Source organism: Hemicordylus capensis, chromosome 3, assembly GCF_027244095.1.
Source record: "Hemicordylus capensis ecotype Gifberg chromosome 3, rHemCap1.1.pri, whole genome shotgun sequence".
Lineage (NCBI taxonomy): Eukaryota > Metazoa > Chordata > Lepidosauria > Squamata > Cordylidae > Hemicordylus > Hemicordylus capensis.
In genome coordinates this window covers 284,121,012-284,143,251 of record NC_069659.1, presented here as the reverse complement: position 1 = coordinate 284,143,251, position 22,240 = coordinate 284,121,012, and the positions used below count along the sequence as shown (strand labels likewise).

Below are 22,240 nucleotides of genomic sequence, written 5' to 3'. Positions count from 1 at the left end.
TACAGTCATGTCTTCTCTTATCCATCTGAACAAGGCGTTGTTCACATGGAATGCCTTACAACAATTGGAATGCCTTACAAAAATGTCTATTAAATGTCTAACAATTATAAAGGTAGTGCACCACATCATAGGTATCAATAGCTTCTATACCACACAGCTTTGTGACAGTCAGTATTAGCTACAGGTTGAGTATCCCTTATCCGGGCATCTGAAATCCGGAATGCTCCAAAATCTGGACACCATACTGTAACAAAAAACAAAACGCCTCAGCTCACTCGCAGATTTCCAGTCTTGCTGCTTTTAAACATGCAGTCAAAACATACTTATCTCAGAAGGCTGTTAGTGACAGGGGTTTTGTCTGTAATTCTCTCTAGTTGTGGCTCTATTTTTACTGTGAAGCTTTTTAATGTTTCTTCTGATGTTCTCGCTTTGGCACGAGAGGGAAAAGGGAAAGTCCCCTCCTCCACTCCCTGCACAGTTTGGCACCTGCTCTGTTGGCGTCTGTTTTGGCGCTCTAGATCCCATGCCCAAGATATCTCATTATGCAAATATCCCATAATCCAGAAAAATCCGAAATCCGGAACACTTCTGGTCCCAAGTAGTCTAGATAAGGGATACTCAACCTGTACTTCTAAAGACTTTAAACACACACATTCCTATTTGGGTCAAAAGTTATTTCCATCTCACATGCAAGAATTTTGCACATTAACATTCATACAGCAATACATGCTTGTTTTCCTTTATTTAAAATTCCACATTAGTTTGTGTACATACTAGCTGCAACCTGATGACCAAGCGCAACTTTGAGTTGGTTTCACTTGAGAACTAGCCAAGAACCAACAGCATAACGTGTTAGAAAGGGTGGAATGCACTGTAAATTTAATATCTGCTGATGTTAAAATATACTCTGGTCCCATGTTACAACCTTGTGTGTGAAATAACAGGTTCTCCATATACCACCACCTTATATTTTCACCTCAAGTTAAGTTTCTAAATAGTCCTTAGTGAGCACTCTCTCTTTTTTTTTAGAAGTAGTCAGTGTTCAGAAAGACAAGGGGCAGGGAGGATTTTTCTGCAAAGAGATTAAGGAGAATGTATATAGTGTTAAATTGTAAAGTGGGTGCCAACAATCTAGCACAGACTTGCATATACACATGTTGGCTGATCAGATGGAAAGGCCCTCTTGCTACTAATTTAGAGTCACTCAAAAGACTCGGGAGCTAACAGGGTGAACAACATTTCCTAGAGCACAAGAGAAGCCAAGTGCATATATTAGTAAGCTCCAATAACCTAGCTACTAAGGATCAAGTGTTTGGAAGCTATACAAAAATAAAATAAAAATACAAAACATCTTCTGGTTTTCTTTTTTGTGCTTATTGCCTAGTCTGCAGGCAATGAAGTCTAAAGACAGGAATGCTAGTTCAGTCTGTATTTTTTAGCCAGCTGCTTCATTTATTTGACTTCTTTTTCTTCTTCCTGTTCCGATCTTCACTGCTGTCCTCAGCTTCACTAGCAGTTGGGGTAGGCTCCTTTCTGATGATTCTCTTCTCTACCCTGTATTCTTGTTCTCCTACTCTAGGGTCCCCTTTCACAACAAACTCCCCATTGTGGTAGGTTATGGAAACATCAGTCCTTGGATAGGTGCCATAAACTCTTCGTAGATCATCTTTCACAAATTCTGGCAAGTCCCTCCTTGGTCCCACAACCCTCTCAAGCCTACCCCAGCGGAGCTCCCCTCTCAGGGTGAATCCCTCAGGCCACATATCCCAGCCAGGTCTTTGGTAGGCTGCATAAGGACGATAGTTAGCATAGGGATTGTACAAAGGAAGAGAGTTTACCGGAGGGAACTGCCAGAATGCATAAGGACTGAAGTAGGGGTTTACCCCATAGACATGGTGGTACTCCACTTGGTTTGCTGAACTGTCAGTGTAATGGTTGTTATGGTCCATGATCACAGCAAGAGGCCTGCTGTAGAAGCTGTGCATCTGGACAGGTGGGAACATGGTAGCATGTGGTGTTTCAGACACAGGACCTGGTCCAAAGGGCAAGTAGGTATAAGGGGAGGATTGCATCACGCTTGGATAGTATAGAGCCATAGTGGTGTATGATATTCAATACAGCTTCTCAGGCAAATATCACTGTCTCATGTAGCATCTCATATAGGTCTCTTCCAATCTGTGGAGGGAAGAAGGGAGAAAAAGAGACAGGAATTATGTGAAGGATATATATGCTCAAACCTATTGATCTAGACGAAAACTTCACCGCCATTGGCTTTAAAGCCAAAGAATGCATACCTCAACTTATGAACCTAAGAGCAGCCCTGCTGGATCAGGCCCAAGGCACATCTAATCCAACATCCTTTTTCACACTGTGGCCCACCAGATGCCTCCAGGAAGCTCACAAGCAGAAGATGGCAGAGAAGGAGAGGCAAGCCTTCTCTCCTGCAACTGGTATTCAGAGGCATCTTGCCTTTGAGCTTGGAGGCAGCCTATAGCCATCAAGACTAGTCGCCATCAATAGACCTGTCCTCCATGAATTTATCTAAGCCCCTTTTAAAGTCATCCAAGCTGGTGCCCATCACCACATCCCATGGCAAAAAATTCAATTGATGATGATGATTTATTTATTATATTTAAGAAGGGGAGAAAGGATGATCCTGTCAATTATCGGCCTGTTAGCTTGCTCATCATCAGTAAGCTATATTATTTATTTATTACATTTATAAACCATCCCATCCAGAGGCTCTGGGCAGTGTACAACAACTTTAAAGAGACATAAAAACACACAATTGAATTGTGTGGCCTTCCAAGGCTTGTAAAGTGTTGTTTTTAAAAAATATTTTAATTGTTTTAAATGGTTTTAATTGTTTTATATTGTTTTTAGCACTGTGTTTTGCAGTGCTAAAAACAATATAAAAACAATTAAAACCATTTAAAACAATTAAAATGTTTTTTAAAAACACCACCACTTTACAAGCCTTGGAAGGCCAGGCCAAACAAAGACATGTTTAGGGCTCTCTTAAAGACTGGCAGCGAGCCTAAACTGCAGATATCTGCCGGGAGTGTATTCCATAGACCAGGAACCACTACAGAAAAGGCCCGGCTCTGAGTTGCCAGCAGACATACCGATGGTAACTGGAGATGGACCTCTCCAGAGGACCTCAACGAGCGATGGGGGTCATACCGAAGAAGGCGCTCTCTAAGGTAGCCCAGACCCAAGCCGTTCAGAGCTTTAAAAGCTAATAACCAGCACTTTGTATTTCGCCGGGAAACATATCGGCAGCCAGTGCAGCTGCTTTAAGACAGGCATAATATGGTCTCTCCGGGTTACCCCAGAGACCAATCTGGCTGCCACATTTTGAACTAACTGAAGTTTCTGAACTACGTACAAAGGCAGCCCCATGTAGAGTGCATTGCAGCAGTCAAGCCTGGAGGTTACCAGCTGATGCACCACTGTTTTGAGATCATTATCCTCAAGGAATGGACACAGCTGTTGAATCAGCCGAAGCTGATAGAAAGCACTCCTAGCCATAGCCTCCACCTGAGATACTATGGTGAGGCCTGAATCCAAGAGCACTCCCAAGCTGCATACCTGTTCCTTCTGGGGGAGTGTAACCCCATCCAGTACAGGAAGATCTAACTCAACCCTTAAATTCTGATCCCCCACAATGAGCATCTCCGTTTTGCTTGGATTCAGCTTAAATTTGTTATTCCTCATCCAGCCCATTACTGCCTGTAGGTAGGCATTTAGGGAGTGAATGCCATTTCCTGATGATGAAGATGAAGATAAGGAGAAATAGATTTGGGTGTCATCAGCATACTGATAACACCCTGCACCAAATCTCCTGATGACTTCACCCAGCGGTTTCATGTAAATATTAAAAAGCATTGGTGACAGAATGGAGCCCTGAGGGACTCCATATAATGGCTCCCATTTTAAAGAGGAACTGTCACCAAGCTCCACCATGTGGAATCTGCCTGAGAGATAGGACCTCCTATCCCCAATTCCTCCAGGCGGTCCAGAAGGATACCATGGTTGATGATATTGAATGCCGCCAAGAGATCCAAAAGAAACAACAGAGTCACACTCCCTCTGTTGATTCCCCAGTAAAGGTCATCCATCAGGCCGACCAAGGCAGACTAAACCCCATAGCCCACTCTAAAGCCAGTTTGAAATGGGTCTAGATAATAGATTTCCTCCCAAGCCGCCTGTAGCTGGTTAGCAACCACTCTTTCAATCACCTTGCCCAACCATGGGAGATTAGAGACCAGCCTACATCACTAAGGGATCTAGGGAAGGCTTCTTAAGTAGTGGTCTAATCACTGCCTCCTTCAAACAAGGAGGCATCCTACCCTCCCTCAGCAATGAGTTAGTGATATTAACTAAGCCATCCCCAACAATCTCCCTGCTAGATAGAAGCAGCCACGTTGGGCAAGGATCCAGAGAAGCAGCTTGTCCACGTCATCTGGCATCACAGATTGAAACTGATCCAATCGAATACTGCAAGAGGGATTGCTGGACACCACCTTAATAGACCCTGCAGCAACAGTGGAGTCCAAGTCGGCCTGAATACAGGATATTTTGTCCACAAAGAACCAATTAAAAGCATTGCAGCAGAACAAGGTCCCCAGGGATTGGTTTGAATTGGAAGGAGCCTGAATCAAACTTCTCACAACCTGGGACAGCTCTGCTGGATAAAAACCTACAGAAGAAATGTGTGCAGACCAGAACTGTTTTGCCACACGCACCGCCTCCGCATAAACCTTCAAGTGGGCTCTATGATGTGTCCTGTCATGTTCAAGCTGAGTTCTCCTCCACTTGTGTTCCAGTTGCCTACCTTGCTGCTTCAGACCCCATAACTCCTCTGTATACCAAGGGGCCACTTTTAAAGCAGATTGGAAGGGATGCTGGCCTAAGATTTTTTTTAAAAAACTTTTCTCCTGCCTTATGTTCCCAATATGGGCTCACAACCAAGTTTTAAATACAGAATAATAATAATGACAACAACAACACAGACCACAACTGCATAGACTCCAACGGTCCCCATTTTCCAGGGATAGGCCATATTTTCTGGAACCTGTCTCTGTGACTCCTATCTTGTCCCCATTTATGCCTCTAAGGGATGCCTTGTTCAAATGTTTCCCACGCAAATCACTAGAATTGTCATTGTTCAGAAAGCAGCTCCCTCTCCGGAATCTCTAGAACAAAAAGCTCTAAGCAGGTGGATAGATACATTGTATCTCTAGTACACCATAATGGGAATGAGTGTGCAACACTAAGGCACTATGCAGAGCACAAAATACAGCAGATGGGATCCAGTCTTTTTCAGCAATGTTTAATAGTGTATGTGTGGGGAGCGGGGGGTGCTTGGGCAGTAACTGATTTTTACATTACCTACACGATTACAATAATGGGGTGCTTAGTATGAGAACTGGTTGTTACAAGTGCATCTCTATTTTTATTTGCAAAATGTTGGAGAGCTTTGGTTTGGCTCATCTGCTTTGGCAATCTGGAATAATGTGCTTTGCAGTCACCTATTTTCCATTTATGGCATGTTTGTAGTCATAACTGCATGCTGTGCCTCCCAGGGTGCTTGGCCACATTCCTTACACAGTTACAGACATGCCCTGTTTCTATTGATGAAACGTTAGAGGTTATGTAGCCATCAAAATCCTAATAGCAACAGAGACTGGAAATTCAAACACAAATGAAAAGCTTGACAGATCAGAAATGTGTTTTGCTGACCACTGAAATGCTGACACCTGTATGAGGACTAGGTCAAATGGGTCTCCCGAGGAAGGGAGAGATGCAATGCAGATACCGTGACATAGCCTGCATCCCAAACAAACCAACCTCTGGCAATGGGATGTGGTTCAGGGCCTCCAGTAACTAACATAGTGGGCAGACTGGCTACTATGAAAGATGTTAGGCTGGCCTTCACCTCCTTTGGCCCCAAGTCACTTAGGGCTCTATAGGCAGTAACCAACATTTTGTGAATGAACTGGAAAGCAAGTGCAGTTAAATGTCACTGGAGTAATGTGCTCCAAAAAGCACACTGACAATCTTTTGGCTGCAGTATTTCACACCAGCTGAAGTTTTATCCTTACTACTACTTATATACTGCTCTACAACTAAAGTTCTCAAAGCAGTTTACATAGAAAAATAAGATGGCCCCCTGTCCCCAAAGGGCTCGCAACTGAAAAACATACATAAGGCAGATACCAGCAACAGCCACTGAAGGGATGCTGTGCTGGGGTTGGATAGGGCCGGTTGCTCTAAGAGAATTGCTACTTTTAAAAGGTGTCTTTGCTCAGTTAGCAGGGATCCAGATGTAGCTCAGGATTGCATGTCCCTCTTTTGTGTCTCCAGAAGCCCAAGCCTTACCACTGTAAGATCTGGAGAAACCCTGCATGAAGAAGTTAGTTTTCTAAAGCAGCCTATCAGCCTTGAAATCTTGTTAAGTTTGATCAAGATTTACTCTAGATGCAAAACTCTCCACTTTTGCAAAGGGACTCTATGCAGGCTACACAAAGTGCAGAAAACCTCAAGCCAGAGGGAAGGAGAGACACACAAGCATGTGATCAGACCCATCTAGTTCCATGCCAATCTGCAATGATTGGCAACAGCTCTCCAGGACGCCAGTCAGGGTTCTTCAATCCTTAGCTTCTCCAGGCAGGACTGGGAAAGAACATGGGGTTCTCATACAAAGTATATACGCTACCATTTAGCTACATCTGGAGCTCCATGCAGATTCTTGAGAGGTTGAGATTTAAAGAAGCTGCTCAGTTTTGTTATGCCATCAGGTTTTACAGCAAGTGGCAGGATTCCCTAGATTCTCTAGCAAGTGGCTGGATTCCCTACTGATCATGAGGCCAAACATGTCTATTTCATCCCTAGAATGCCTGGCTCTTCTGAGTAGTAAGTAAAGTTGTGCCTTCGAGTCGGTGTCGACTCCTGGCAACCACAGAGCCATGTGGTTGTCTTAGGTAGAATACAGAAGGGAGTTACCATTGCCATCTCCCCCGCAGTATGAGATGATGCCTTTCAGCATCTTCCTATATTGCTGCTGCCTGATATAGGTGTTTTTGAACTAGCAACCTCTTGTTCCCTAGGCAAGTTACTTCCCCACTGAAGACAACAAAATTAAAGACTTTACCACAAACTGTCCCTCAGCAAAAGATCAGCTGTGTGTGAATAGAAAGGAGATTTCGCCTAAAGCCACACTAGCAAAGCTTATGATTTCAGTTCTTAACAAACAAGTATACACAGAATTATGTGCATGCCCCCCCCCCATGTTTTTCCCTCCTCAATAGTGCCCAGATGGTTGCAAAGATTTATTTGGGTGTGTGGGCTGAATTATTTCCAGTAGCCAGTGTTAGAGAAAATTACTTATATAGCAGAGTATTTCAAAGCTAACTCACTCCCATTACAGCAGAAGTTAACAGAGTCTCAAGGGCAACAGCTTGTAAATGATAAACATGGAGATGCATGTAAGGTTAAAACTAATCTACTGTATTGTGTTAAAATAGATTCTGCACCAAGGTGTCTCAGAGTTCATTCATTCAGTTCATATATAGAAAGTGTTTCTACATAGCAAATGGCATGTAACCCAAATGCACATAGGACTATGTAATTATCAGGGGCGGAGCAACCATTGGGCCAACGGGTTCAAAGAACCTGGGCCACCCCCAATCGGGCTGCCCCTCACTGCCCCGACACACACACACCCGCATCTGACATCAGACACGGGGGTGCTGGTTTAGCTCCCAAGCGGGAGCCGCACAGCCCCTTCGCGAGCTAAACTAAGGCTGGCGCTGCATTCACAGCACAGCCAGGAGTGGCTCTTCCCTGCCGCATGGCCCCTTCAGGAGCTAAAAGGCTGGCGCTGCATTCACAGTGCAAAAGCAACACCAGCCTTAGTTTAGCCTCAAGGCTCAGTTCGGGAGCCTGACCACGCCACCCGCATCTGACGTCAGACGCGGGGGGCGGAGCTGCCGCCACACACAAATCACCGTCAGTCAGGCTCTGCACCTGGCAATTATTGCCTACATAAGCATACAACAAAAAGAGTCTGTGTGCTAGAAAACCATAAGGAGCCACAGCTTCTTTCAGCATATTTATGCCACACTCACTTTAAAAAAAAGAAAGACCAAATCATGGTTTTCCATACAGCCTTATCCTGAACATGGGAACAAGTCCTGCTGAGTTCACTTGTACTTAGTACATCCCTCATGTTCCTCATCAAGCTAAGCGCTTGCTTGTTGACCTGCAGAAACCAACCTGTTGAACTGTGGCAAGCAAGCTTGCTGTTCTGCCAAGAATAAGATGCATGCCAGTATTTGTCACATGCTGGACCACAAAAGACTGAATGCTTCTTACAAATGGGGCTTTCACAACACCAACATGTGCCTTGGACAATACATTCCAATAGTCAAGTAGCTCTGGAAGCTGTTGAGACAAGCCTTGCTTACCCATTGTGGTGTTGCCTGATAAGCTTGCTAGTCTCTGCTATATAAAACATACTAGCTGAACCCACATAGAGTCTCTGTGTGGTAGTGCACTGAGCCTGTGGCATCTCTCCACAGCTCGCTTCGCTCGCGCGCCCCCCCCCCCAGCTTGCTTCGCTCGCCCAGCATGGCAACAGCCGCCTCCTCAACCCAACCCAGCCCCGCCGCCTCCTCCCACCTCCTCCCTCTTAAGGCCGGAAGGGCTTCTCCCCCTTGCCAGGCCACTTCTCCCCCTTTCCCTGCCAGGCCGCTTCTCCCCCGCCCACAGTTTCTGGCCGGCTTTCTCTCCTCTCCTGCCGCCACCTCTTTTCCTGGGGGCTCAGCTGCCTCCTCACCCCGCCGCCACCCTAATCTCCCCTCCCCCCACCTTCCCCTCCTGCCGCCGCTTCCTTTTCCTGGCGGCCCAGTCGCCTCCTCACCCCACCACCACCGCCTCTCCACCATGGCCAGGCTTCTGGTGGCTGTCCCCCACTTTACTGTGGTGGTGGATGCAGACTTCTTTCATCCTTAATGCGTCAGCAAAAACCAACTGTTGCCATCTACCATGTTCCCCCCTCCCAGAATGAACCTGGACCCAGCCTTGAGCATGTGCCACAGAATTACCATATCCTGATTCAACTTCCTTTTTGAAACGGGTGACAACAATCTTATTCTGTAATTGAGTCTATGTTCTCTGGTGTCTAAAATGCAGGTATCTATTTGCCTTGGCTTACATCAATCCTTGTATCCTGGCAAAGCAGGTGAATGTAAGTAGATTGCCTCAAACATATGTTTTATATAATAGAAATTAGTAAGCTTATTGGGAGGCTTCCCAGAGGCATCTGGTGGGCCACTGTGTGAAACAGGATGCTGGACTAGATAGGCCTTGCGCCTGATCCAGCAGGACTGTTATTATGCTTTTATAATGCCCCATGTAGAATCTCTCACCACTATTAAGAAGCAGTACATTCACCCAGTCAGCAGCTGTCAGTTGCTAGATGAGCTGTCTCCAGTGTGAGGCGGGGGTGTGGGTGTGGTGGGCAATGGGCCCTCAGCAGTTGCCCAAAGGTGTCTTATAGGGATGCTAAAAAAAGGCAGTTCCCATTAATCCCAGCAGTGGTGTCCCTCCTAGTCATTTGCTGATGGTGATGGTGTGTGCTTAAATATGGCTTCTTGTCCCAAAGGAGATAACAATCTTCTCATTTCATTGCTAGGTAAACTGCTTTAGAAACTCTGAGAAGTGGTATAATAATAGTTTCATTGAAAGCTCCTGTTGACTTTACCATAGCTCTTAATCATTGTACTACAGGATCATACCTGGGTTCTGCATCTGGAAGTAGCAGAGTAGAACTCCACCTCCTGGTACAAACAAGGATGGTCATCATAAACTAGGAAGTAGCTATGGGAAACACCTATATCGGGCAGCAGCGATATAGGAAGATGCTGAAAGGCATAATCTCATACTGCGTGGGAGGAGGCAATGGTAAACCCCCTCCTGTATTCTACCAAAGACAACCACAGGGCTCTGTGGGTGCCAGGAGTTGAAACCGACTTGACGGCACACTTTACTTTTCCTTAACATATTAATACAGCAGCAGCCTGGGAGCACAACATAGCTATGTTCTATCCTTCCATCTCTCTTTTTACAAAAAGATTTCAGATGAAGGACAAAGTTGCACAGAATCTTGTGGCAGCTTAAACTAAAGGCTTAACACATTTACTGTAGCATAAGTTTTTACGGACTACAGTCCATTTCATCAGAAACATGAAGTGTAAACTTCAGTAATCATGTATACATACACATGGGTATAGAGAAAACTGTGGACAGCAGAGCCAAAAGCCTCTTTCAAACAACAAACTTCAAAATATCCAAGATAAACATGGTGACAATGCACAATAGCAGTAAAAGAAGATTGCTAGGTGGTTAACTAACATGATTTCAGAAAACTCTGCTCCATTAAAGCCTGAAGAGATAGTGACAAGTCTAGTTATAAGTTCTCCAATTCTCCCTCTGGTCTTCCTTTGAGTTTTTTCAGTTGAAGAATTGTCATGTTAAGGTCTGCAGTAGAGTATCTGGCAGACTGAATTGGTTTCCATGTTTTGCTGTATCAAATATTTATTTTATTTATTTACTTATTTATCAAATTGGTAGACCGCCCCAAACTTCCATCTCTGGGCGGACACATATTAGATGTGTCCATTTATTCTTTTGCATAGAGACTGGCCCATTTGTCCCATGCAGATAACAGAAGGGCACCACTGACAGATAAAACATATTACAAAGCAGCACACATCATGCTTCTGGTTGTGTCCTGTAGTAGGTGAAACCCTGTAGTTGTACAGTGGCATTCAGAAAATGATCCTGCTCCATGGAGTAGTTCACATAGCTACCTGGTGGACTTAATCACCATTCTATACTGAAAACCCACTGACTGCTACCCATATCTGTATATAGGCCCTATGATACAATCACATTTATTCTAGCTCATCAGACATGAACCCACACCTGAAGGACTTTTAACTGGCATTTCAAGAACTAGAAATCTGCAATCTAATTTCCTTTTCCAACAAAGGAAGCTACCCACTCCAGTTACAGAGTAGACTGCAGAGTTTTGTTGCTGCAGTCATCTAAAGAACACACATGGAGACTGTAGTACAATCCAAACGAAATAGGCTTATTGATGAAGTACATTCTGGATGGTAACGACCTAACCCTGTCTAAAAGCTACATAATGGATAGATGGGGAGAGAGAGATGTTTCCCTCTGCACTCCAAGAGGAAAGGAAGTGGACTGACTCCTCACAGGAAATACCTGAGGAATCAAGGCAGGGGTCATAGAGTAGAGGTGAAGCAGGGAGAGATAATGAGACCCTCACTAACTGCTTCTACTCCCAACGCCCTTAGTGGTCATTAGGATAGTTGGTGCAAAAGATCAATGCACTGGAACACCATCTCCAACATACCTGCTGCCTCCCCTGTCTCTGGGCAGCTTCTTTCCCCACTCCCATGGCCTTGTCTCACATCCTTCCCCGAACAGCCACCTTTGCCATGGCTCAGGCTCTAGGAGCCATGGCAGCTTAAGTATTGCCTGGCCACTGCACACTATAAAGCCATCAAGGCCTGGTGCTTGTTGCTGGGCCATGATATCTTTGTAGGGTGCAGTGGCTGGAGCTTTAGGAGCTGCCACCATAGCTGAGGACATGAAGGTGGAGGCCCAGTGGCAGGAGAGGCATTAAGTGAGCCACTAGGTGGCTGGTGAGGAGGTGGTTGCAGGGCCTGGGGCAACAGAGGGAAAGGTGGCCGGTGGTGTGGCTGTTGCAGTGGCCACCAATTTTAGAACACAATCCACCACGAACGTAGTTACACCACTGACTACAATATTTACCCAGCCAAGTGAGAAGACAGATTAACAGGGCTAGACTAGAACCCAGGGACCGCCTACTACAGGACAGACCCAGAACTGAGAAAGTCAGAAAGCCATCTAAAACCACTCCAATGTATTTTCAGTGTCTTATGGCCAATCCTGAACAGAAATGTCATGGTCCACTGGAGGGCGACATTTCTCTCACAGGTCTTGGGTAGTAGGCCTGCCCTTGTTTACAGACAGTCCTCCAATTCAAAAAGACTATCCATCAATAGACTAAATAAGACAGAAACAGAGACCAGACACTACCACAGACAGATGCCAACTCTGCTCCCATATCTACTCAAGCAATACTGTTAACAAACCCAATAGCATCAACTGTGCTACTAGGGACTCGTTCACTTGGTCATCCTCCAGTACGATGCACATTATCTGCCAACAGTGCTCTTCTCCACTATATACATAGGTCTCTACAAAAAAGTATACATGACATACTAGTACATCTCATATCAGAAATGAGTGGGAGAACTTTTTAACCTTCTCGCACACACTGCTGCAGTTACAATTCTTGAACAGAAACATTTCAGAGGAAGACTAGAATGAGAATCAGAAAACAATTAGTCTTGACGCCATCTCCATAGGCTTGATTTAGCCTATGTAAAGTAATGACATTACCCAGTCACAGTGCTTGCAAAGGTGGCACACTAGCAGCCACTGAATTAAATGCTAGGGATGTGCACTAACCCTTTTACGGGCCTCTGAACAGGTTCGAACACTAGGAGGGTTCGAAGTTAGAAGGTGGCGGGGTCTCACTTTAAGCCTTCGCTGGCGAATGGTGTCAGTAAATGCAGTTGGGGTGACAATGTACTTCCTTGCCGCCCCTTCCCCCCTCCCCGATGTGCGCAAGCGTGTGCGCAACATGCCCGTGTGTGCCTGGTACTTTCGCCCAAAGAGGGGAAAGGGGCAACAGAGAGGTACACTGCTGCCCCAAAGGCTTTTACTGACACCAAGTGCCAGTAGGGAAAAAGCAGGGGGAGAGGTAAGTGCACCCTCCCCCACCCTTAAAGTGAGACCCCCCCCACCCCCTCAAGCCACCCCCGCCCGGTTCCGTGCACATCCGAATTCAATGCTTCCCTGGCATAGCAGGAGAAGTAGGCAATGAAACATAGTTGCCTGGCTCTGTAGGCCTAAACAGTTCCCATTTCCTGAAGCTCAGATTTCAATCTGTGAACAGGACACAGAAATGAATAGCAACCAGGTACAGCCTCTTGGATAAGTGAGGTTGTGGGGGGCAGGGGGGAGAACTGGTCCAACAGATTAAGTCCTAAGAGCGAGACTTACTCTGCTCCTCGTCTTTTCAAGTTGGAAGCTGGAGTCCTTGCTGTACATATTCAGACAAAATAACCCTAAGAAAAGGCAGGCTCTATTGTAGCAACGATTCCTAACTCCTCCCAACCCAGGCCATGATCCAAGAAGTATGGTTTCTAGGCAGAGAACAACAACCACAGGCTTGAGGAGGTACAGGCAGGCAGAGTTCGTTTTGCCTTTCCTCATCCACAGTTACTCAACTGCAAGCATCACCCTCTGTTAAACTACCACCCCCATAAAAGACAAGTGGAGAAACAGACTATCAATTCCAATGATTGCACTGAAGTTAACACACACCAAAAGGTGTCTTCACTTTCTCCTACTGCATCTTCCAGTCCAGAGAGAAAGCTTGTCCATTAATCAGTAAGCGAGACCTGTAAGCCTGAAGCCATACTATCTGTTCTGAAACGTCTTTCCCCTAGTCAGGGGTGCAGACAAGGGAAAGCTTGGGAAGCAGCTCCTCAGTTAATTTTAGTGCAGGGGGAGCAAATTGAAGCTGTGTTAGTCAATTTGGCGGGGGGGGGGGGGTTTCCAGTAAAATGGGGCAGATTCCTCAGGTTCTTAGGGGAATTTGCACCCCTGTCCCTGATGGAGATGGAGTTCCAGTGCATCAGCCTTTTGCACCAACTATCCTAATGACCACTAGGGGCATTAGGAGTAGAGGTAGTTAGTGAGGGTTTCCTTACCTATCCCTACTTGCCTCTACTCTATGCTCCCTGCCTTGACTTCTCAGGTACTTCCTGGGCTGATTCAGTCCTCTTCCTTTCCTCTTGGAGAATAGATGGAAACATCTCTCTCTACCCCCGCCCCCATCTATCCATTATGTAGCTTTTAAACAGGACTATGTCTTTCCTATCCAAAATGTAAAGGTAAAGTGTGCCATCGAGTTGGTGTTGACTCCTGCCAACCACAGAGCCCTGTGGTTTTTCTTTGGTAGAATACAGGAGGGGTTTACCATTGCCATCTCCCATGCAGTATGAGATGATGTCTTTCAGCATCTTCCTATATCACTGCTGCTCAATATAGTACCAGTGGGGATTCGAACTGGCAGCTTTCTGCTTGTTAATCAAGCATTTCCCTGCTGTGTACAACGATCTCCATATGTGTTCTTCAGATAACTGCAACAACATAACTCTGCACTCTGCCCTGTAACTGGAGTGGGTAGCTTCCTTTGTTGGCGCTTTGCTAAACAATTACAAACTCCAACAGTCCCTAGTTCCAGAGGTAAGCAAGGTTAGCTCAGAAGTACTATTTCTGCAATCCCCACCTGACACTTCATCTAGAACAGTGCTTTCTCAACGTTTTTGGAGTCATGGACCGGTACATCATTCATGCACAGTTTCCTGGACCAGCCGTTAGTAAGGGGGTTGCCCCCCTCGCCTCCACCCCCAGGCACCCCCCAAAAAACAACTGTGGGCAGCTCTCCGGAGCTCATTTCCAGGCGGCCCTCTCTGCTGGATAATGTTCATTTTGAGGAAGTGAAATGAATGTTATCCAGCAGCAAGGGCTGCCTGGAAATGAGCTCTGGAGAGCCCCCAGTGGCCCCCTCCGGCCCAAAAAAAATTTTTTTGGGGGGTATTTTTATTAGTGATGCCTCATGGACTGGTACCCAATGCTTCGCGGACCGGCACTGGTCCATGGACCAGTGGTTGAGAAACACTGATCTAGAACATGAGACCCCCTGGTTTTAATCTTGCTTCTTCCATGAACTAACATAGGAGGAGATATTGAATTAATTCTTATTGAGCAAGCAGCTACCTCTTGCATTTCCAAGGAATGTGGGTTCCTTCAGTTCACAGGGGTCCCTAACTCTGGCTCCCCAGATGTTGTTTGACTACATCCAACAACATCTAGTGTGGTCTAGCTCCCGAACGGGGACTCACAGCCCTGTTTGGGAGCTAGATCGGGGGCCAGGAGCCTCCTGGATGCAATGCGTACGCAGCGCTGGCCATTATAAGGCCTGAACGGGGCTGCACGGCTCCGTTCGGGAGCTAAACCACACCCTCGTGTCTGACGTCAGATGTGGAGGGTGTGTCAGGGCCACGAGGCACAGCCTCTGAGTGGCAGTGGCCTGGGTTCTTTGAACCCAGTCACCAAATGGTGGCTACGCCCCTGCTCTTTGCAAGCAGAGAACCTGCACAACTAGGAGAAATATTTCAGCCCAGTCTGTTGATTCCAGCACTAGTTTTCGACTTGCAGAGTGTGGTTTATGGTGGGGTTTGTGATTATTTAGCAGAGTACCAAGGAAGCTACCACTGCAGTTACAGAGTGCAGAGTTTACCTGTTGCAGATTTTAAAGTAATACACATGGAGATCACCGTAGAATCTAAACTAAATAGGTTTATTAGTGAAACACATTTGGGATAGGAAAGACCTCTCCTATCATCAGCTACATAATGAATAGGTAGGGAGAGAGAGAGGTTTCCATCTACTCTCTAGGAGGAAAGGAAGAAGACTGACTCACTACAGGAAGTACCTGAGGAGTCAATGTAGGGGTCACAGAGTAGAGGAAAGCAGGGACAGGTAAGGAGATCCTCACTAAGTACCTCTACTACCAATGCCCCTAGTGGTCATTAGGATAGTTGGTGCAAAAAGGTTGATGCACTGGAACTCCATCTCCAACAGTTTAATGCTGGGAAGTTGTCAAAAGTGGAATTCTTACCGAGTCTCAAGTGCTATAGTCCATTCTAACACCTCATTCTGCTGCAGGTATATAGACCAAGCTTGTGAGAAACATCTGCAAGGGATGGGTGTTGAGTCAGCGGGGGAAATTGTCCAGGGACATAGGAGCCTATGTTTGCCCCTCTCCCTGGCAGCCCCTCAGAATGAGGGAGATTATTATTATTATTATTATTAACATTTATATCCCGCTCCTCCTCCAAGGAGCCTAGAGCAGTGTACTACATACTTGAGTTTCTCTTTCACAACAACCCTGTGAAGTAGGTTAGGCTGAGAGAGAAGTGACTGGCCCAGAGTCACCCAGCTAGTTTCATGGCTGAATGGGGATTTGAACTCAGGTCTCCCCGGTCCTAGTCCAGCACTCTAGCCACTAAATGGGGAGCGGTGGATTTGGGGGAGCCCAAGTTCTTTGAACCCATCTTCTCAATTATAGCTACACACCTGGAATTGTCCTATATCCCACCATTTTAACACTGCTGTTGTACCAGCAGAGGCAGTACAAGCTCCCTCACACAAAACTTCTCTCTTGATTGAAGCCCCATGAGCTAATCATCTTCTCATGCAAACAGCCCCTGTAGCTTTCTGAGCTAGATACCTAGCACCATCCCTGCCTTTTTTTTTAAAATAAAGGTCTGTTCCACTAACATGAGGTACCTGTTACACTTATGCTGCTTCAAGCTGCTTTTTCTAAACTTAGCAAGACTTGCCTGACAGAGTTGTCACCAAACTCCTTCTCAGATGCCTAAGACGTTGCAAATACAGCAGCTTTGGTTATCAAAAAGGACTCCAGACAATACTTCCTGCTAGCTGGCAGGTGATGCTCATTTGGGTTTGCAGTTATCAGTTACGCAGAAATAAAGAGGCAAACCTGATAGCATACAAATATTACAAACAGCACTGTTAGGCACCTGGATGAGCAAAGTATACAATAACACAGCTAAATGGTTTCCAGAAGTAAGTTTTTTAAATGATGGCTTGTCAGAGCAATGGACCGAACAAGTCACAGAAGCATGCAAGAAGCTTCATCTGCTGAGGCAAAGAAAATAAAGAATGTGACCCAACATAAACAAGGGCTGCAGCCAAGGTTTAGCTCATAAGTGCCTATAAAAGGTAGAGGGGTGCATAATGAAGCAGAAGTAAAAGGGGCTGTCAAATAATTATAAGCTTCTATAAGCACTCACATGAAGCTCCATGTATTTGAAAACCTTGCCTTGCATGTTTCAAGCTGTAAAAGCTCTTCTTCAGAAGCAAACACAGTTGTGTTCGTATTATTTTCAAGCAATATATCACAATCCTTTGCCACTGAGGAAGAGATTTTTCAGCCCCAAACACATAAGGCAAGAGCTGTATATGAATGAATAAAAGCTTGTGGTTATTATATAGCACCTTGGTAGTCTCCCCCCCCCCCGCTTTCTTCTTTTGGCTTATTGGCAGGGGCATAGCTAGGGGAGAGGTGGCTGTGTTAACCCCTCTCCCTGGTGGCCCTCGGAGTGAGGGAGATAATGATGAAAGTAGGGAGGGGTGGAGCTGGGGCCCCCAGGTTTTTTGGACCCATCTGCTCAATAATAGCTACACTCCTGCTTATATTGGTGGTACATTAATTCCCCACTACCACATGTTTCTTCATATGGAATGAAACCAACAATCTCTAGCTCCTGACTCTAATCAGTTTTAGCAAAATCATGCCTTCCCCCATAGCTTTCTGAAAACATACAGCTGGGGGATCAGGCCTCTTCTATTCCCCTGAAATTTGAGCACGGCTCATTTCCCAGACGATGAGACAATGTCCTCCCCCTCACTATCCATTGCTCTCATCTCTGCCCAAGTTCCTAACCCCTAAACCCACCCCCAAAGTCTACCCTGCCCCATCAAAGTTCAAACCAACAATGGTACTTTTCCCTTGTCTTCTACTGTCCTCCATCTCTCTCTCTTCCCTACCCCTTTCCTGGTGGATGTACCACATCTGCCCCCAGCCCAGTACACGCTGTTAATGGTAAGACTTCACAGCAACAAGCACAATTCAAGATATATCTCACAGTATTAATGATATGCTGTTAAAGCAACAATGACCACAGCATATTTTATGAACAAAAAATTGGCTGGAAGTTTTTCCTCAAGAGACTGTCAAGACCTCTTGAGGGGAAACTTCCAGTAAATTGTTCTTCTGAAGATATGCTGTGATCATTGTAGCTACAACAGTATATCATTAATATTGTGAGACATATCTTGCATTGTCCAACAGGCATGTGCCGAAATATCTGCATAATTTAGCATGACGACAGATGCAAGGGCAGGAAAGAGGCAATATTTGCATAAGCTTATAAATTGCAGCTAAGGATGATGGGAGTTGTAGTCAACAACAGCTAGAGAGCCCCTGAGTCAGATAATCAGAGACTAAGGACAATAGGGTTCTTCTACCTTTAAAGGTTGTATGGAGTAGATAATGTCAGCAGAGGTAGCTTTTCTTTCTTTTGCAGGACAAGCAACACCCGTTTCTTCTTCCACACAGTTCATGTAGGAAACCACTTCTTCCTTATTTTTGGTTACCCTAGCATGAAAGTATTAACACAATATAGTTTCATAGTTAGTAGCTGGCATGTGTAACTTGAACCTTCAAGAATGAAATTCCTTGCCTCTTAGAATTGCAGATAACTGAAAAAGAAACAGAAGCCAGGACACTTTTAAAAATACTTGTCTATTTAATTAGTAAGTATGGGCTAAACTTTGGTTGCTAGTTTTCCCCCTTGGCTAGAGACACCTGTACTTTTAGCATCTAAGTGACAGAAATCCAACAGGCTAAGTTCTCTTTATCACTACATCTACTATCAGAAAAAGTTGCATCTACTGAATATTGGGCTGTATACTCGTGAGACAAATGGGCTGTAACCCAAAATTTGGCTTTAAAAAAGCCAAATCTGACAACAGAGCCTTAAAAGTCATTAAGAGTCCTTGTTAGGAGAGGAGTTAGTAGTCTAGCTATACTATTATAAGGTAGGGAAACCTGATTGCAAAATCCAGCTCGGAAGTGGGGTCTCTGGGTAACCACAGGCAGAGGTGCACTTAGGTAATTTTGGAGCCTGGACCTAAAGGCCTTTGGAGATCCTCCCCTCCCCTGTAGATTAAGCATAGTCATGCTCCGACAGGTGACCACCATGACAAGCCAAAGAGGAATTGGGGGCCCCCAGGGTTTGTGGAGGCCCTGGACTTTGGCCCAGAAATCCCGGGGTAAGAATGCCTCTGACCACAGGCAAGTCACTGTCTCAGTACAATTTCTAGCCTCAAGGCATTACCAGTCAGAGACCATTTTGTATATTTAAGATGTTCATAATGAATAAAACTGTCAACTATAATATACTTGTTATAACTTGAAACATAATCCATAGCTATATACAGCTTAAAGAGACTTACCACTATATTAAAACTAACTGGCTTTTAAAACTTCAAATCTCAGTGCTTTTATCATAGCTAATAACCATTGTTGGTTTTAACTTTACAATGACTAGCTAGTATTTGTAACCACCTTCTGCTCTTCCATTTGCTACTTTTATCTAAGTGATGCCCGTTAGCTAATTTTAACAACCACCATATTAAACACTTGAGATAATTTAGCTATCTATAATTAACTATTATTCAAAGAAGGCACCAATGAATATATAAATGAAGCTCAAGTTAAGGCAAAACATTCCGGCTTGTGACACTTATTTGGTTCATGTTTGCATTTAACTGCTGACTTCCCACTATTCTTTCATGTTACCTTTTGGACTCTGTACATAGTGTGTACAAACTTGTCCTGTTAGCACTGATGCAAATAAATAAAGCTCATATCTTGCAAAGCAAAATGGTATCTATGCTGCAATAGAGAAAGGCAAATATCAGAGTATATACACGTTTGCAGGCTTTAATTGTAGAATGCCTCAGTGGTTATGTGATTCTCCTACTCCAATATTTGCTGGTTAAAGTGTGTGAATTGCTTAGTATAACAAGTCTGGAGATCTTTTGGAGAATACTAAATACGTTTCAGGGTGCAATTTTGGAACCTTGCAATCAAGGATCCTGAAAGATTTCCAAGTAGCCATGCATAGGATTGTGCTGCCAATGCATTAATATTGGGTCTCCAACATCAGAGAAACTGTAGCGTAGTGGACCCTATGGTGCTCCGTAATGTGTATCGTATGGAGAGAGGGAGAGAGAGTGTGTGTGTGTGTGTGTGTACTTCATTTGCATATAGTGTATATATGCATTGCTTTGATAGCTACTACACAGTTGTTTCTACCACTATGAACAGGAAACAATCACATGTTATTCCTGCTTGAGCAAGTGGAATATTTGAGTCATCTGTTAATGGTAACAATAGTACAGACAAAATTCTAAATATATATATTCATGGATTCAAAAGAATAATCATCTTCCTCTGACTCATGTATGATGCTGAGTTATCAGGAAGGCCAATAAACATACGAAAGGGTTGTCTGACCACTGCTATTTCCTTTACCATGGCCTCCCATTCTTTTCAGACTATTTTGGTTTTGAGACATAGTCCCACTGCCATAAATAGGATTTCATACAGGATATTTTAGAGTGATTCAAGAATACAGTTCAGACTTCAGAGCACCTTTTGTTTATGACAAGTTGACAAGTAACACTGGAAACACTTTACACTACATCTGCATTCTCACAGCATTCAACTGTAGGCCTCAAATAACCTGCACTAGATTAAGTAGGCAGTTGCAGTCCTGGAAAGGTCTTCAGGTTGACATCAATTCCTCACAAAAAGCCAGGAACAGCAGCTGGACTGCTGGAGGAATTGCAGACAGTTGGATAAAATATTTGATTCCTCTGAAGCATTTAAGAGGAACTTTTTCCAAACCTGAAAAGTGATATATTAATAGCATATTTGCAAACAGAAAATAATGTCTAGCCATTGCTATTATTTTGCCTTTGGATCTGTGGAGCTCAATGACAATTGATACAGTAATGTCATATGTTTTGATTATGTTCAAGAACAAAGCAAATTGTGGTGGAATCTTTCTCTAACTAAAAATGGAAAGATAGAAGAAAACATTGAGCAACAAAGGGAGCAGCTAGTTCATTCAGAGCTAAGCCAAATAAAGGAGGGTGCAAAATTAATAAGAATGTTTGTCTCTGTGGAGATAACAAAGAGCCTGGACACCATGTGGAGCTGAAACAGAAACTAATTTGTAACTTCCCTTTCCTAACCTTCCCTTTCTCCTCACACAGTGCCACCTAGTGGCCCTGAAAAATATACAACTATTACCACACTCTCCACCCACCTTATCGATTTTTATTTTATTTTATTTTATTTTGCTCTCAGGGGAGAAAATGTGTTAGCAGCATGTTCTGATGCAACCAGGCAGCGTTACCTATCTTCTTCTTCTGAACTTGCATGCAGTGAAATGCATACAGTGCACACAATCAGGAAAACATCCAACCTGGCAATCTTTCTTTTTTCCTCCATTCAGACTGACCGCCGAAAAAGTCCTTGCTTTGTTAACAGTCTGACAGAAGTGGGGAGAAAGGTTTCCTGGAGGAATATTTATTTATTTATTTGTTCATTTATTTATCAAATTTGTACACCGCCCCAAACTTTCATCTCTGGGTGGTTAACAATAGCATAAAACAAGTTTAAAAGATATATTTTAAAAACTTAAAATAATTTAACAATTTAAAAATAAACCAGAGATTAAAACCTTAAAAAATGTAGGAAGCTGAGAAAGCTTGGGCGAAAAGATATGAAACTGCTACATGTCTTTAATCTCTGCCTGGACATTTACTATAGTATATAGCATTAAGGGGAAGAATTGTGCCTTGTAGAGATGCATCAGACAGAAATCCATCAGATGTAACTGTAGAAAGTGATTGTGACTAGTTTAGGGACCTATTGAATATTTGGCTGAATGGTTACAATATAGGTTAGATTTTGGGAAAGCCCTTTGCATCAGAGAGCAAAGATGCATCAGGCAGAAATTCACCATGGGTGCCTCTAGCAAGTGATTGGGGAAGCTGCATCTGTTGAATGCCTGCCTGGATGCATGTTCCTCAATTCAGATTTGAGCTGAAAGACCAAGGTAAAGTGTGGATATATGGAGCCTCATTTGTAAAGTCAGCATAATATATGAGAATGTACCAAAGACAACCACAGGGCTCTGTGGTCGCCAGGAGTCAACACTGACTTGACGGCACACTTTACCTTTACAAAGTCTTTACATCTTTTATGGTGCAGCAATTAAAATGGGCATCTAAATGTGCAATTTCCATACTTTTAAGAGCACGAATGAAAATGGAAATCATCTTAATATTTACCTTAAACTGAAGGTTTCTGGAT

The 22,240-nt window shown here is 44.3% G+C and overlaps 1 protein-coding gene across 1 annotated transcript; it reads right to left on the bottom strand.

Annotated features, from left to right (window-relative positions):
* Positions 1-715: 715 nt before the first annotated feature.
* C3H10orf95 (chromosome 3 C10orf95 homolog) lies at positions 716-2,175 on the bottom strand. The gene has a single exon (XM_053310024.1). It carries the CDS (start codon positions 2,094-2,096, stop codon positions 1,449-1,451), a length of 648 nt encoding a protein of 215 aa, XP_053165999.1. The 5' UTR covers positions 2,097-2,175; the 3' UTR covers positions 716-1,448.
* Positions 2,176-22,240: the final 20,065 nt, after the last annotated feature.